The sequence below is a fragment of the Cervus elaphus genome, chromosome X (assembly GCF_910594005.1).
Source record: "Cervus elaphus chromosome X, mCerEla1.1, whole genome shotgun sequence".
Lineage (NCBI taxonomy): Eukaryota > Metazoa > Chordata > Mammalia > Artiodactyla > Cervidae > Cervus > Cervus elaphus.
Window position 1 is genome coordinate 151,171,690 of NC_057848.1, and position 18,075 is coordinate 151,189,764.

Consider the following 18,075-nt stretch of genomic DNA (forward strand, 5'->3'; position numbering starts at 1 on the left):
TGTGACAATAAGTTTTTAAAAGTTCTGCACAAGAAAAGACAACAAATACAGTTAAAGAATAAATCACAGACTAAAAGGTATTTGTAACAAAAATGACCAAACAAGAATTAGCTTTTGACCTAAGAATACTTAGAGACATACAATTCAGTGAAACAAGACATACATGCACAAGCAAATCACACTGAAAAAAGAGAACTGGAGAGTTAAACACATGAAAGGATGCTCGCCTTAATACTGAGGAAACGTAAATTAAAATCACAATGAGATATCACTTCACACTCATGAGCCTGGCAATAATTTTAATTCTGATAATAACCAGTGGCAGCAATGATGTGGAACACTAAGGATTATGCAACAAGTATGTTTACAAGTACATAAGAAGTCTAAGATCCCTCAACAGAAAAATAACAAATTCAAAAAAGTAAAACTGAATAGCAAAATTATTCCCAACTATTTTTAAACTGGGCTTCCCTGGTGGTCAAGTGTAAAGAATCTGCTGGCCAATGTAGGAGATGGGGGTTCAAGCCCTGGGTGAGGAAGATCCCCTGGAGAAGGAAATGGCAACCCACTCCAGTATTCTTGCCTGGAAAATCCCATGGACAGAGGAGCCTGGGGGGCTACAGTCCATTTTGTTGCAAAGAGTTGAACACAACTTAGCAACTAAACAACAAAACAACAATTTTTAAATTAACCTCTAATTCTGTGACTGAAGAAGTCATATGTCATAGCCCCATGGCCATAAATATGATGAATTTAACTTTTTGAAAGAATTAGCTTGCCATGACAAATTAAATGACTGCTCCCACTAATAAAATATCATATACTGCTTGTGGCCGTGCAAACTCCACTCCTAGTAATACCCTAGAGAAACTCTTGCACAGGTGGCACTGTCTACTATAGCACTATTTGCAGTAGCAAAGAATTAAACCTAAAAAACATGGACAACTGGAAAATAAAAAATATCCTGTGCTATATTTATTCACTGAAATATTACACAATAAGTAACACGAATAAACCAAGTCTGAAACTGTACCAACACAGACCAGCTTAAAAACTGGTATACAGAATAGGTACTTGCTCCTACTGTTTTTGGCAAACTGCAAAAGCACATGTATAGCATGACACATAAATGGTAAAAACTTCTAGGGCACCACATATATAGGTACACATGATCTGTTGTGAAAACAAAAAACCCTGGGCAAAAAGGGCACAACTAACCTGAGAGAGCAGGTACCTCAAAAGAAGAAAGAAATGAGAGAGGGTACGGAGGAAAGGGTCTTCAGTTGTCTCTACAATATTTTATTGCATTTAGTTTGTTAAAACTAGGCTTTTTAAAGAAAAGAAATTGGAAACATGAAATTTTTGCTTATTTGCAGATAAATCACAAAGTCTCCGTCAGCACTTAATTATAAGATTCTGCCTATTCACTCATTCTCTTTTGCCACTGACATCAACAAAGGCTACAGCCAGCCCTCCATCCCAGGGCCATTTTGAAGGGCTCTTGACAGGCACTAGCACATGGCCAAGAGACTCCCAGGAAGGCTTGCCCAGACTGCAGTGTTTTCCTGCAATGATTTGGACACATTTTTCAAATGCCGAAATTTCAGCTCCAAACGAAACTAAAAGCTAGGCAGTCTACAACTGGTTGGCAAGCAGGCTGGCAAAGACTCATTTTAGCCTACTGGGTGAGAAAATGAAAACGCACGGGCTCTATAACCAAACATTAGAGCACACATTCACTTTAAAATGCAATCAGAAATCCAGACCAAAAATCATTTTCTCAAGGGCACAGAAATAACAGAGTGCAGAAATAAAACAATACCAACATCAATAAGTACTAATTATTCCATAAAGACAAATATTACCATTACACTAAGAATTATGCAATAAGCATGTTTATAAGTACACAGTAAGTTAAAAATCCCTCAAAAAAAGCCCCAACAAATTCAAAGAGGCAAAATTACACATCAAAATCATTTCAATTCTCTTTAGATTAGCCTAATACTGTGACCAAGAGAGTTATGTATTGTAACCCCGTGGCCACAAGTGTGAATTTTGCTCTTTGATAGAAGAATTACCTTGCTATGATATACATTACATGATTGATCTTATCAACAAAACTTATTATTCAAAAACCATCATTATTTTAAACACTAAATACACTATTACAATCCTTTGGTCCTTTAATAGTTCCAAATTAATAAAAGTGAAAAATCTGGACAGATTTGTGTCATTAAATGGCCTTTACTATTGTTCACAATATAAAGCCTTAATTGATTAATGATCTCAGGGTGTCTATCGCCATCTAGTGAACAATCATTTCAATTACTACAACAGTCACTTGACTACCTAGTCTGTTTTCTCTGTGGTTTAAAATACACGTCCACTTAGTGCTATCAACTTACCCAGTATCTTTTTTATGTCTCTACAAATACACTGAGAACAAACACAAATATAGATGGTATTTATGTAGATTCACTTCTGAATATCTATCAACTAGCTTTCTGTATTACTTCTCTGGAAACACTGAGTTCATTATTTTTAAATAACCTGCACACTATGAGGTCCCTTATACAATTCCTTAACCATTAACTAATTCCTCTACCACCGAGCAATTAAAAATCACAGAAGAGTTTAAGTGTGAAAGATCACACCTGGGAAAAGACAATATTGATGTCCATTTGACATAACTATTAGCATTTTTATTATAAACCTGTTTTTAAAAGTACAATTAGTAATTACTCTGAGTACTCTAACAGCCATAATACATTTGATTACAGAAATTATTAGGTCACCGGAGCCAAACCTGCATGATTCCAACAAACTGAGCACACACAAAATATAGACTTCAAAATAAAATGGGGGAGGGGGGCTTAAGGCCTCCCCAGACTGTGTATTAATCCATATTCAAATGCTAAATGTTACAATCTTTTCAGGTGACATACTACCAGGTTTCCTTCTCATTAATTTCTACTTGAACCTTAATCTAATTTATCCTACAAGGATTTTAAAAGCAATCAACTTCTAGGATTTTCAGGTTACTATATTACTGGGTCTACTCTTAGTACAAAAACAAGGTTGATAAGTCACAGAAATATTCCAAAATTCAGCAAACTGACTCTCTTTTTACACTTCATTCCTCCTACTTCTTCATAATCAAAAGATTATTTAATTCACAAAGACCTAACATATGGAAAATAACAGTAAACCTAAAGACAGATTATCACATAAAATACTTCCATCCGCCAGTGCTAATAATTATCACCAATACATTACAATCAATTTTATTATAGGAAATAATTTCTGTACGTGGCTTTGAATCTTCTCAAATAAGATTTCCAGGAAGCAACTGTGTAATTATTATTTCTCATTAACCTCACATTACTTTAAAGGCCCATTTCCCACAGTTGCTGCATTTTTTTATTTGTGGGAAAAAGCAAAGGGGAAAGAGACAAGGGGAAAGCAGAAACCAAGAATTTAAACCACACATGATTATTTCTAGATTTGTCTAAAATTCTTTTTTTAGTGGGGAGAGTAGAGTTTTTTTAAACAAAATATTTAGTAAGATTTGTTACTGCTCCATTTTATATAACAGAAAAATAAAAATTGAGTTTCAATTCCCTATTAAAAATTGAGCTAAACAAAAATACTGCCCTTAAAGTACAATGGATTAGGGGAGTGGGGGAGATCATTGGACAAATTTGGGGCTTATCATTATCAACAGTGCCCTTTTAAGCTTGTGGATTTCTGAGCCAATGCAGAAAATGTAACAACAGGGATTTCCCAACAGCAAGAGGCACTCTCCAAGGGAGTAAATTGTCAACTATTGCCTCTCGTGAGAAACTTAAGAGTAACCTTGATCCAATCTCAATAGTCAACCCATGTATTATCACCCAGTTGGGGCATAGTGAGTGCATTTCCTAATACAAAAATAAGATGGTATTCTATCAGAAGCCACTGGATACATCCACAGAAATAAAATTTAAATAATTTTAAAGTAAACTTAGCCTAAGAAAATGGAAGACATCCTTCCTTCATTTCTATGAGCCCCTAAAACACCTATATCTTCTCAAAGAAAAAAGGCTTGTGTCTTGAGATAAGTATTGAAAAACGCGTTCTTCTACAAATAAGAGGTAGAATACAAAGCAGCAGTCAGGAAAGCCATCCTGAGACGGAGCAAGCACACAACCTTCATGCAGCAAGAGCTTTCAAGTCAGGAAGATCTGGATTCCCATTCAAATAAGTCAATTGTTACACTTCACCTCTGAGTTTATTAGCTTTCTTATCAGCAAAATGGGAACACTATTACCTCTATCAATTGATTCTTATGGGGTCTTACTGAAGAATGCATCTGAAAGTGTCTCACGTTATGCTGGTGTCCAATACATGTCTTGCCCTCCCTCACTGTGCCCTCAGAAGAGTCTTTGAGATTGTGATCAAACAGAAGAGCAGCTCTCAACGTCCTGTTCATTTCATGCCAGCGAGATCGACACCGTCCAATACAGCAGTTCACTAGCCACATATGGATATTTAAGGTTAATTTTAATTATAACTATATAAAACTCAAACTCTACTTCCTCAGCTGGCTGACAGTAGCCAGCTATCAAGCACTCACAAGGCACTTGTGGCCAGCAGCTACTACACTCAATACTGCAGATGGAGAACGTTTTCATCATCTCAAAGTGCTATTACGTATGTCTAGTCTAGATTCTTCACGACCCAGATAATCACGATGGTGTGATCACTCACTCTCACCTAGAGCCAGACATCCTGGAATGTGAAGTCAAGCGGGCCTCAGGAAATATCACTACGAACAAAGCTAGTGCAGGTGATAGAATTCCAGTTGAGCTATTTCAAATCCTAAAAGATGATGCTGGGAAAGTGTTGCACTCAATATGTCAGCAAATTTGGAAAACTCAGCAGTAGCCACAGGAATGGAAAAGGTCAGTTTTCATTCCAATCCCAAAAAAAGGCAATGCCAAAGAATGCTTAAACTACCACACAATTGTACTCATCTCACACGCTAGTAAAGTAATGCTCAAAATTCTCCAAGCCAGGCTTCAGCAATACATGAACCGTGAACTTCCAGATGTTCAAGCTGGTTTTAGAAAAGGCAGAGGAACCAGAGATCAAATTGCCAACATCCACTGGATCATCAAAAAAGCAAGAAAGTTTCAGAAAAACATCTATTTCTGCTTTAATGACTATGCCAGAGCCTTGGACTGTGTGGATCACAATAAACTGTGGAGAATTCTGAAAGACATGGGAATACCAGACCACCTGACCTGCCTCTTGAGAAACGTGTATGCAGGTCAGAAAGCAACAGTCAGAACTGGACATGGAACAACAGACTGGTTCCAAATAGGAAAAGAAAGGAGTACATCAAGGCTGTATATTGTCATCCTGCTTATTTAACTTATATGCAGAGTACATCATGAGAAACGCTGGGCTGGAAGAAGCACAAGCTTGAATCAAGATTGCCGGGAGAATATCAATGACCTCAGATATGCAGATGACACCACCCTTATGGCAGAAAGTGAAGAGGAACTAAAGAGTCTCTTGATGAAAGTGAAAGAGGAGAGTGAAAAAGTTGGCTTAAAGCTCAACATTCAGAAAACTAAGATCATGGCATCTGGCCCCATCATTTCATGGCAAAAATAGATGGGGAAACAGTGGCTGACTTTATTTTTGGGGGGCTCCAAAATCACTGCAGATGGTGACTGCAGCCATGAAAGTAAAAGACGCTTACTCCTTGGAAGGAAAGTTATGACCAGCCTAGATAGCATATGGAAAAGCAGAGACATTACTTTGCCAACAAAGGTCCATCTAGTCAAGGCTATGGTTTTTCCAGTGGTCATGTATGGATGTGAGAGTTGGACTACAAAGAAAGCTGAGTGCAGAATAATTAATGTTTTTGAACTGTGGTGTTGGAGAAGACTCTTGAGAGTACCTTGAACTGCAAGGTGAGCCAACAAGTCCATCCTAAAGAAGATCAGTCCTGGGTGTTCATTGGAAAGACTGATGCTGAAGCTGAAACTCCAATACTTTGGCCACCTGATGCAAAGAGCTGACTCATTTGAAAAGACCCTGATGCTGGGAAAGACTGAGGGCAGGAGAAGGGGACAACAGAGGATGAGATGGCTGGATGGCATCACATCACTGACACAGTGGACATGGGTTGGGGTAGACTCCGACAGTTCGTGATGGACAGGGAGGCCTGGCGTCCTGCAGTTCATGGGGTCGCAAAGAGTCAGACACGACTGAGCAACTGAACCGAACTAAACTGAATCTAGATTCTAAACAGGGGTCAGCTTTTTTTTTTAAAGAGACAGTAAATATTTTAGGCTTTGCAGGTCATTCAAATTTCCATCTTGACTACTCAACTCTTCCACTGTACTACAAACGTACCTACAGATAATACTTCAATGAATGAGTATGACTATGTGCCAATAAAACTTTATTTATAAAAACAGATGGCCCATAAGCTGTAATGAGCCAACCTCTACTCTATAGAGGATTTCTACTCCAGGTCCCCAGCATGAGTATTCTGCCTATAACCACTACTTCCTTAAGACCAAGTAGTCTTAAATCCACTGACAGAAATCAGTATTTTACTAGAGCTAAATGGAATTTAATATCTAATGTAACTATTCTCTTACAAACTAAGGAAAATCCACACACATGGTCCTAAAGCAGATGAAGCTTTTAGTGTTTACAAAAGGATAGCACCTCCAATCTGTTTGGTATGTAGCCCATCTTTCTAAAACCAGTTACTCTAAATCTGTAATTCTGGTTCTGATAATGTTCATGCAATTAGGAATTTGTACATCCAGCTGCCTACTCAAAATGCCTACAGATATATTACAATCCTCAAAGGTAACATATCCAAGACAGAACTTCTCTCCCAGATTTCCCCTTCTTAATAAATGGTTTCACTAGCTAACCAGCTAAAAGACAAAAATGGAGGCATCCTCCTTGACTTCTTCCTTTCCCTCACACTCCAACCTAATATATCCATAAGAAAACTAGCTTCCTTATGTCACAGGCCTCATTCATGTTACCTTCTAAAGAACCCTTCCTTGACCAAGCTAAGCCAGCCAGCCACCTTAACAGTGTTCAAACTACCATTCTGTTTTACTTATCTGCATAGCATTACTTCTATCATATTCTCTTATTTTTTTATATTTGCTTATTCACTTATTTAAAGTCTGATTTTCCAAATGACCTTCTCTCCACCCCAAGCCCTTTCCACACCCCCTGCTCTAGGTAGATATGAGCCTCACAATGCGGGGACTTTTTACATCTTGCTCAACACTCTATACCTGGTACCTCAAACAATCCCTGGCATACAGAAGATGCTCAATAATTACACACACACACAAAATGGATTAATGAATGAATCCTTACTTAAAAGCATATCTCTCTCAAATTTGTCCTAAGAAAGGGATATTTGAAGCTATATTACAAGGCAGTAAACTTTTTGGCTCTCCCACTCCATAATATGTATAGTTTAAAATACTTTCATTCCTATATGCCAATAAAATGGACAACTTGGAAGAAATGGACAAATTCTTAGAAAAGTATAACTTTCCAAAACTGAACCAGGAAGAAATAGAAGATCTTAACAGACCCATCACAAGCACAGAACTCGAAACTGTAATCATAAATCTTCCAGTAAACGAAAGCCCAGGACCAGATGGCTTCACAGACTAATTCTACCAAAAATTTAGAAGAGCTAACACCTATCTTACTCAAACTCTTCCAGAAAATTGCAGAAGAAGGTAAACTTCCAAACTCATTCTATGAGGCCACCATCACCCTAATACCAAAACCAGACAAAGATGCCACAAAAAAGAAAACTACAGGCCAATATCATTAATGAACATAGATGTAAAAATCCTTAACAAAATTCTAGCAAACAGAATCCAACAACATATTAAAAAGATCATACATCATGACCAAGGGGGCTTTATCCCAGGAATGCAAGGATTCTTTAATATCCGCAAATCAATCAATGTAATATACCATATTAACAAATTGAAAGATAAAAACCATATGATTATCTCAATAGATGCAGAGAAAGCCTTTGACAAAATTCAACAACCATTTATGATTAAAACTCTCCAGAAAGCAGGAATAGAGGGAACATACCTCAACATAATAAAAGCTATATATGAAAAACCCACAGCAAACATTATCCTCAATGGTGAAAAATTGAAAGCATTTCCCCTAAAGTCAGGAACAAGACAAGGGTGCCCACTCTCACCACTACTATTCAACATAGTGTTGGAAGTGTTGGCCACAGCAGTCAGAGCAGAAAAAGAAATAAAAGGAATCCAGATTGGAAAAGAAGTAAAACTCTCACTGTTTGCAGATGACATGATCCTCTACATAGAAAACCCTAAAGACTCTACCAGAAAATTACTAGAGCTAATCAATAAATATAGTAAAGTTGCAGGATATAAAATTAACACACAGAAATCCCTTGCATTCCTATACACTAACAATGAGAAAACAGAAAGAGAAATTAAGGGAACAATACCATTCACCATTGCAACAAAAAGAATAAAATACTTAGGAGTATATCTACCTAAAGAAACAAAAGACCTATACATAGAAAACTATAAAACACTGATGAAAGAAATCAAAGAGGACGCAAGTAGATGGAGAAATATACTGTGTTCATGGATTGGAAGAATCAATATTGTGTAAATGAGTATACTACCCAAAGCAATCTATAGACTCAATGCAATCCCTATCAAGCTACCAACAGTATTCTTCACAGAACTAGAACAAATAATTTCACAATTTGTGTGGAATAACAAAAAAACCTCGAATAGCCAAAGCAATCTTGAGAAAGAAGAATGGAACTGGAGGAATCAACCTGCCTGACTTCAGACTATACTACAAAGCCACAGTCATCAAGACAGTATGGTACTGGCACAAAGACAGAAATATAGATCAATGGAACAAAATAGAAAGCCCAGAGATAAATCCACGTACCTATGGACACCTTATCTTCGACAAAGGAGGCAAGAATATACAATGGAAAAAAGACAACCTCTTTAACAAGTGCTGCTGGGAAAACTGGTCAACCACTTGTAAAAGAATGAAACTAGAACACTTTCTAACACCATACACAAAAATAAACTCAAAATGGATTAAAGATCTAAATGTAAGACCAGAAACTATAAAACTCCTAGAGGAGAACATAGGCAAAACACTCTCCGACATGAATCACAGCAGGATCCTCTATGACCCACGTCCCAGAATATTGGAAATAAAAGCAAAAATAAACAAATGGGATCTAATTAAACTTAAAAGCTTTTTTGCACAACAAAGGAAACTATAATCAAGGTGAAAAGACAGCCTTCAGAATGGGAGAAAATAATAGCAAATGAAGCAACAGACAAAGGATTAATCTCAAAAATATACAAGCAACTCCTGCAGCTCAATTCCAGAAAAATAAATGACCCAATCAAAAAATGGGCCAAAGATCTAAACAGACATTTCTCCAAAGAAGACATACAGATGGCTAACAAACACACGAAAAGATGCTCAACATCACTCATTATCAGAGAAATGCAAATCAAAACCACAATGAGGTACCATTACACGCCAGTCAGAATGGCTGCTATCCAAAAGTCTACAAGCAATAAATGCTGGAGAGGGTGTGGAGAAAAGGGAACCCTCTTACACTGTTGGTGGGAATGCAAACTAGTACAGTCACTATGGAGAACAGTGTGGACATTCCTTAAAAAACTGGAAATAGAACTGCCATATGACCCAGCAATCCCACTCCTGGGCATACACACCGAGGAAACCAGATCTGAAAGAGACACGTGTACCCCAATGTTCATCGCAGCACTGTTTATTAACAGCCAGGACATGGAAGCAACCTAGATGCCCATCAGCAGACAAATGGATAAGGAAGCTGTGGTACATATACACAATGGAATATTACTCAGCCATTAAAAAGAATTCATTTGAATCAGTTCTAATGAGATGGGTGAAACTGGAGCCCATTATACAGAGTGAAGTAAGCCAGAAAGATAAACACCAATACAGTATACTAATGCATATATATGGAATTTAGAAAGATGGTAATGATAACCCTATATGTGAGACAGAAAAAGAGACACAGATGTATAGAACAGACTTTTGGACTCTATAGGAGAAGGCCAGGGTGGGATGATCTGAGAGAATAGCATCAAAATATGTATATTATCAAGTGTGAAATAGATCGCCAGTCCAGGTTGGATGCATAAGACAAGTGCTCGGAACTAGTGCACTGGGATGACCCAGAGGGATGGGATGGGGAGGGAGGTGGGAGGGGGGTTCAGGATGGGGAACACATGTAAACCCATGGCTGATTCATGTCAGTGTATGGTAAAAACCACTACAATATTGTAAAGTAATTAGCCTCCAACTAATAAAAATAAATAAAAAAAATAAAATACTTTCATTTTAGATATGGCAATATTATACCATTTACCTCCCTTCCTTTGTATGTCACCAAAGCAGCCAGGGGTTTGGCGTAAAATCTGCTGTAGGAGAATCCCAGGCAGCCATACATACTGTTTGCCGTGAGCTTCAAAGCCTTCTGTCGAATGTCATACTGCAGGCCACACAAGGACAAAAGACAGACAACAATATTTGCAGATGCATAAGCATTACATTAGATGTTTTCTAACTACCAATAAGAAACCCTCAAAGTCCTTGGAGAAAAGAACTCTGAATACAGTCAACCCATCCTCCCAGAGCCACATTTCCCCGACCTCCTAGAAGCAAGTAAACACAGATTCCAAAGCTCCCAGAAGGTCAGAAGGCACTTGCTCAGATACATCTTTGCAGACAGAGGCGCCTTGTATTTTGAGGCATCAGATGTTTCTGAATGGTTTCCTACCCACCAACTTAAAGTAAGCACATACATCTGTCCACAGCATCATGTTTAAATCACTCCTAGATAATCAAATTTTCAAAGGTGAGACTATCACTCAGAGGTTGCTGAGTGGAAAGCTTTACCTGAAGATAAAGGTCTGGATTTAAATCTTGCTGTTTCATTAGCTGTTTCACGTGTCTTCTCCGCTCTACCAGTTTTCGGATCTCTCTGGGCAAAATGCCCATTTCCAAGCTTGGATCTGGCAGCTCGGGGATCTGCTCTTGTTCTCCATCCTGATGAACACAAGACAAAAACTTCAGATAAATCAAACTTTTGTGAAATGAATTCCCAAAATCATACCTTGTGGGAACTTAACCCCACATCTTGTAAAGCTAGTTTCTTGTCTAAGTATAAAGGTCAACAATGCTGAGAGGGCTGCAAAGCAGGTCAATGCTGCCCTCTTTTCAGTCAGTTCTCTCAGCCTATCATTCCAGTACCTTCCCGATCTAGTTCTTGACAAAATGTAGGCATCGTTTAAAGGGATGAATTTTTACACATGCTCCTTTTCCCCCTTCAACAAAGATTGGGGAGCAACATGTTTGGGGGTATTATTTTTTAAATAAAGCCATTAAATTACTATTTTTAAGACCGGTGCACTACCAAACAAAATGCTACAAAACTCTGTTAAACTATGGGGAATCACAGCAATTACTTTAGGTGTTTTAGACTGAAAAATAAAAACCTAAATACTAAATCAGCAAATCTATTTTAGGAATCTGGAGCCCATATTTAAATAGGCCACGACATTTCTAAAAATTAACACATATATATTCCTTAGTATTTATGCAGTACCTTTTATCTATCAATTGCTTTGCAACTGGTACAATAGCAACATTTTAAGAAAGCAACCAGCAGTCTTCCATTAAAATTTACAGGAAGAAAAGGCAAGGGAAGCATCAGATCATTTTTCTCAAGGCTCCATTAATTCTATTGAATATTAACAGGATACAAAGAAAAACCAGGCACATTTGCCCTTTCAAAGGTTCAAAGTTAAAAATAAACCTCTTGGCTTAAAGTATGTCAAGTCAATGCCATTTGATAACCCAGTTTTTACAAAGTATCTGATTTTATAAAGATCAATAACTTCAAATGAACAATCTCACAATAGTAACAGGGACCTATTGTTTTCCAATAGAGCAGACGATGACAGCAAACCTATTAGAGATCTTGGTACACATTCCAATTTATTTACAGCAACCATGGAGGTCCAATAGAAAGTAAACTGAAAGGATCTGAAGTCAGGCAAGTTACAATCAATGCCTGGCTCTGCCAGCACAAGCTGTGTGGCACTAGCTGTTCTGAAGACCAAATACAATATTGCCCAGGAAAATGATACAGAACCCATAAACTGCTACGTGTATAGTATTTCTTAGATGACCTCTTTCAACTCTGAAGTGTAATTTCATATCCAGAATCTAAACTGGAAAGCTCAAATAACAAAATGGTGGTGGGGGGAGGGGGGGAAAGAAGGAACTGCATAATGATAACTATCCTAATACTGACACAGACAGGACACAGTCCAAAGAATATTATTAACCAAACGTAGTCACTACCTCTCGGGGATGTCTACTCAATACCTACCCTGTAAAATTATCCTCCAATCCCATAGAAAAACCTATCCTCAGCAGACACATTTGTACTGTGTGAACACGCTCCTGCGGTCACAGATGATGGACAGGCATGTTCACCAACCTAGGCAAGCCTCTGAGATTCTCTCTTCCAGGAATATGGAATTAGGACTGAAAAAGAGCCCCCAAGCTGGAACCAAAAGATTTGTAAATTCAGGAGCTAGAGAGCAAAAAGACATCTTCTGCCCCTTGCACAAAGAAGCAGAGAAAAACAACATACAGAGATAACGTCAATTTTCATCCTTTACTGCTAGAGAACCAAATCTAATCAAATTCCCTACTGACAGTCAATTGTATAAGCTTTATAAATGAAGAACCACACATTAAGTTATTAAGCCATACATAAAACTGTTGACTGTATGACTACTAGTTAGATTAAAACTCATGTGATATAATTCAAAAGGATCCTTTTGAAAAAGATGTTTAATGAGTAGAATCGTTAATAAATGCTTTCATGGCCAAAATTTAAAAGCCTGAAAATAACAAGTGTTACAGGAAAAGGGAAAAATTCACATACATGACTGGTAAGAGTATAAAATGGTACAACGACTTAGGAAAACAATCTAACAGTTTCCTTTCAAGTAAAACATACACTGTCCAACGCAACCCAGCAAATTCACTCTTTAGGTATCCCCAAAAGTGAAAGCACATATCCACAAAAAGAATTGTAGAAGAATGTTCACGGCAGCTTTATTAATAACAGCCCCAAACTGAAAATAATCCACATGCTGATCTCAGGGGAACAGATAAGTATGAAATACATCTCAACAGTAAAAAGGAAAGAATAGCAATAATGCAACAACACAGAGGAATCTCAAGAAAATTACACTGAACAAAAAAGCCAGATACAAAAGAGTGCATACTATATCACTCCATTAATCTGAAATTCTCGAACAGGCAAAATTAAGCTATGGTGAGACAAAAACCACTACAATACTGTAAAGTAATTAGCCTCCAACTAATAAAAATAAATGAAAAAAAAGAAAAAAAAGTCAGATCAATTACTGACTGATGGAAGAGGGGATTGACTATAAAAAGGCAAGTGAAACATATCACAACTTAAGGGATGAAGCTAAAGCACTGCTTATAGAGAAATTTATAGTTGCAAATATCTAAATTAAAAGAGATCTCAAATCAATAACGTCACCTTCTATCATAAGAAACTAGAAAAAGGGCAAAGTAAATCAAAGAAACCAGAAAAAAGGAGGTAATAAAGATTAGGACAGAAACAGAACAAAAAAGCAATAGAGAAAACTCAAGGAAACCAAGGTTGCTTCTTTGAAAAGATTAACAAAATTGATAAACTTCTAGCTATACTGAAGTTTTTTCTTCAGTAAAAAAACCTTTTCTTCAGAAAAAAAAGATGACTCAAATCACTAAAATCAGGAATAAAAGGAGGGGACCATCATTACTGACCTTAAAGAATTACAGTGATTAAAAGGGAATAATAGGAACAATTTTATGCCAACAAATCAGATAACCTATACAAAATGGACAAATTCCTAGAAAAGACAGAAACTACCCAAAGTGACCAAAAGAGAAATAGAAAATCTGAACAGACCTATAACAAGAGACTGAGTTAGAAGTTTAAAAAAGAGAAGTCTAAGACCAGATAACTTCACTGGCAAAAATTAAAGTATTAAAACAAATCCCACAGGAACTCTCCCCAAAAACCGAAGAGAAGGGAACTCTTCCCAATGCATTCTATGAGGCCAATATTGCCCTAATACCAAAACCAGACAAAGACATATACAACTATACACCAACAGCCTTTATGAATACAGGAAAAAACTCAACAAATACTAGCACATCAAATCTAGCCATATACAAAAAGGATTATACACCAATGAGATTTATCTCAGGAACAAAAGTTGGTTCAACAATCAATATAGCATACCATATTAAAAGAATAAAGAATAAAAACCATATACTTATCATCTTAATAGATGCAGAAAAGGTAGTTAAGAAAACCCAACACTATTTCATGATTAAAAAAGAAAAAACACTCAACAAACTAGTGCTAGAATGGAACTTTCTCATACTGATAAAGGCCAGCTGTGGGAAACTTTCAAGTAACATAATATTTAATAGTGAAAGACTAGATGTTTTCCCCTAATATCAGGAACAAGAAAAGGGTGTCTGTTCTTGCCACTTCTATTCAACTGTACTGGAGGTTCTGGCCAGGGCAGTTAATCAAAAAAAGGAAACATAAGGCATCCAGATTGAAAAGGAAGAAATCAAACTTTCTCTATTCACAGACAAGATGATACTGTCTATAGAAAATCCTAAGGAATCCACAAACTATTATTACCACAACTAATAAATGAGCTAAGCAAAGTTGCAGGATACAAGATCAATATACAAAACTCAGTTCTATTTCTCTACACTAGCAATGGACAAACCAAAAATGAAATTAAGAAAACATTCCATTTGCAACTGCACCAAAAAGAATGAAATATTTAGGAATAAATTTAATAAAAGTGCAAGACTTGTACACTTAAAACTAGAAAACATCTTTGAAAGACATTAAGGACATAAATAAATGGAAAGACTCGATTTTCATGAATTGGAAGATTTAACATTACTAAGATAGCAATATTCCCCAAAGGGATCTACAGATTCAATATAATCCCCATCAAAATCCCAGCAGGTATTTTTGCGTAAATTGACAAGAGATTCTAAAACAAACAAAATGTGACATGTATCGCTACAATGGAATATTCAGCAATAAAAAGGAATGAAGGACTAATACATACTACAACACAAATGAATCTCAAGAACAGCATGCTAAGTGAAATAAGCCAGACACAAAAGGTCACATATGATTCTATATGCAGGAAATGTACAAAAAACACAAATCTATAGAGGTGGAAAGATTAGTGGTTGCCTAGATCTAGAAGGGATTGAGGGAGGTATGGGCTAAAAGGAAGAGGGTATCTTTGGGGAAAAATGAAAATGTCCTAAAAGTGATTATAGTGCAGTTAGCAAACTCTGGGAATAAACTAAAAGCCATTAAATTGCACACTTTAGATAGGTAAATTACAAAGTCTGTGAGTTACATCTCAATAAAGTTATTAGATAAAAGACAGGGAACCAGTCTGAGTCTCCTCCTACCCAACACTCCCCCTTCTGACCACGAAGAAAGGATATGTTACCTTTTAGAAGGAAAAGCTAGAACACCAAGCCCTTTGCTTATCTTCCCCCTTTAAGCACTATTTTTAATTTCAATTTCAAGAGTTCCCAGTTGAATACAAACCTCTGCAAATCTCTGTGCCTCTGAAGCAACTCTTTGCACTGTTGTAAAACAAATGTTGAATTCCTGAATGATGGAAGGATACAAACTGTTGAAGTCCAGAAGCAAAATGAACTTATCATAAAAACCTGCAAGGAAAAAAGGCCCATGTTACAAAAAGTCTTTGGTAAAACACCATATTAGAAGTACTATATTATGACTCCATATATTATCCAGAGCTGTGAGGCAGACAAAAGGAGAAAAGGGGTCGATTATCACCTGTAAATATATATCAAAGTGAAAACATCAGGTAACCAAAGACAAAGAAAGAAGAGATCCTGTCTGGCATTGAAACCTCAACAGTCCCCCAAAAGTACTCCATTATTATGGGCAAACACTCCCCCTCATATCAATTACTTTATTTTTATTTTCATTTACTAGATCCTATCAATTCTCCTTCAAGAACGCATTCCTTTCCACCTATCTTCCCCTGCTACTCCTCAAATATTTAGTGATCTCTACCAGCGAGTGGTTATACATTTTTTTTTTACAATCACACCTTCAAAGAATAAAACAGGCAGCCTGTTTACCTGTATACAAACTGCTAAGATCAGACAAGAGATGTATACATAAATGTCAGTATTACTAGCAAAGGGTAAACAGAAAGCTACTGTATTTCTCTAGGACATTTACAAAGAGTTATCTTCACCCTCAGAAGAAACTGAATAGAAGAAAATGTCCACAGTTAAGACAATAACAACAATAGCAAGCATATACCAACAGCTTACTCTGTGCCTGGTACTATTATTCCTTAAATCCCAGTGTGGTATTTTTCTTATCGCCGGACCAGGGATGGTAACCGTGTCTCCTGCCTTGGAGGGCAAATTCTCAACCACTGGTCTGCCAGGGAAGTCCTGACAAATAGCTATATATTGGGCCGGAGGTTGGCAAAGATCAATTCAGCCTATCTCTTTTTGTACCACTCATGAGCTAAGCAGAGTTTTTATATCTTTAAATGGTCGGGGAAAAAAAATGTACAAAGACTATTTCAATGACATGTGAAAATGACACAAAATTTAAATTTCAATGTCCATAAATAAAACTTCCTTGGAATACAGCAAAAAAAAAAAAGATTCACATTAATCCCATGTTAAAAGACTGGCAAACAAGATTTTCACATGAACGTAAGAAAATAAGTAAGGTCATTATGAACCTATTTGCTAACGTACAAAACACAACTCAGGTCTTTTAGTTTTCTCAAGCTGACTCTGCATTAAGAAGTCCCTTCACGTCAGGGACAAAGCCATCCGCTGCCCAGCCTTACCAACTTTGGGATCCAAGACCAAGCCTCCAGAATAAGCTGCTTTCTTACGTCCTTTTTTGTATTTATTGGTATCTCCATCAATATCTTCATCTTCATCTCCCTAATATCAAATGGAAGATAACTTCACCAGCTAGCAACTCATGAACCAATTTAGAAGGTTTATGATTTCCCCCTTTCCAATTGCAGTACACAGTTCTAACAGATACTTTACTTCCAGTTAATGGTCCTCTGGGGAAAGACAGTTACTATAACATGTTCATGAATCCAAATGAATGCCAAGCATGGTACTTACCAAAACAAACACTGTATCTGAGCTGATAAATATCCAAATTCTACTTTAAAATATTTCTGAATAATAGAACTTCACATTTTTAAATCAATGGACACTAAAAATTCAACTATTCATGTTATGTAAAATTTGAGATTCTAAAGTTCTCTTATATTCATTACTCTAACATTCATGATATAAAAATACAAAATATTTTATATAGATATTACCATTATTCTCATTATTAATATGGACACCTTAAAATAAGTACGTCCATATGCTGAAAATTCTTTTCCAAGTAGTTTAATTAGCAAACATTTAATACTCAGCAGAAGTCAAACTCCTCTAAGTTAATCCTTTACTAATTTTAATAATGTACATAAAACAAGCACAACAAAAGAACCAGAGTCATTTTAACATTAAACTCCCATTCTAAATTGATTACTATCCATGCTGATAAAACAGTAGCTAAGCTAAATTTTACTTCTGGTGTGATGGAGGCTACTTCAGAAACCTGACTGTGGTGACCTTAATCCTACTAGAATATAAAAATGCAACCACACAACACAAAAATAAAGGCTTAGGGGTTCAAGGAAATAAAAGGTTCAACTGGTAGTGCTAACCCGGGAAAACACTTTTCATCTATGGTCACTCATCAGAGGCCTAATGCCTCCCTCAAAG

The 18,075-nt window shown here is 36.7% G+C and overlaps 1 protein-coding gene and 1 non-coding gene across 3 annotated transcripts in view; both read right to left on the reverse strand.

The window, feature by feature from the left end:
- Positions 1-18,075, reverse strand: part of POLA1 (DNA polymerase alpha 1, catalytic subunit) — a 289,718-nt gene that overhangs the window by 231,871 nt on the left and 39,772 nt on the right. For both annotated transcript variants that reach the window (XM_043895338.1, XM_043895337.1), the window contains 4 exons: positions 17,127-17,226; positions 15,827-15,951; positions 11,026-11,175; positions 10,496-10,618 (listed from right to left, as the gene is read on the reverse strand). In XM_043895338.1, coding sequence (XP_043751273.1) covers positions 10,496-10,618; positions 11,026-11,175; positions 15,827-15,951; positions 17,127-17,226 — 498 coding nt within the window. The remainder of the gene's footprint in view (positions 1-10,495; positions 10,619-11,025; positions 11,176-15,826; positions 15,952-17,126; positions 17,227-18,075) is intronic.
- Positions 16,434-16,544, reverse strand: LOC122691096. The gene has a single exon (XR_006340334.1).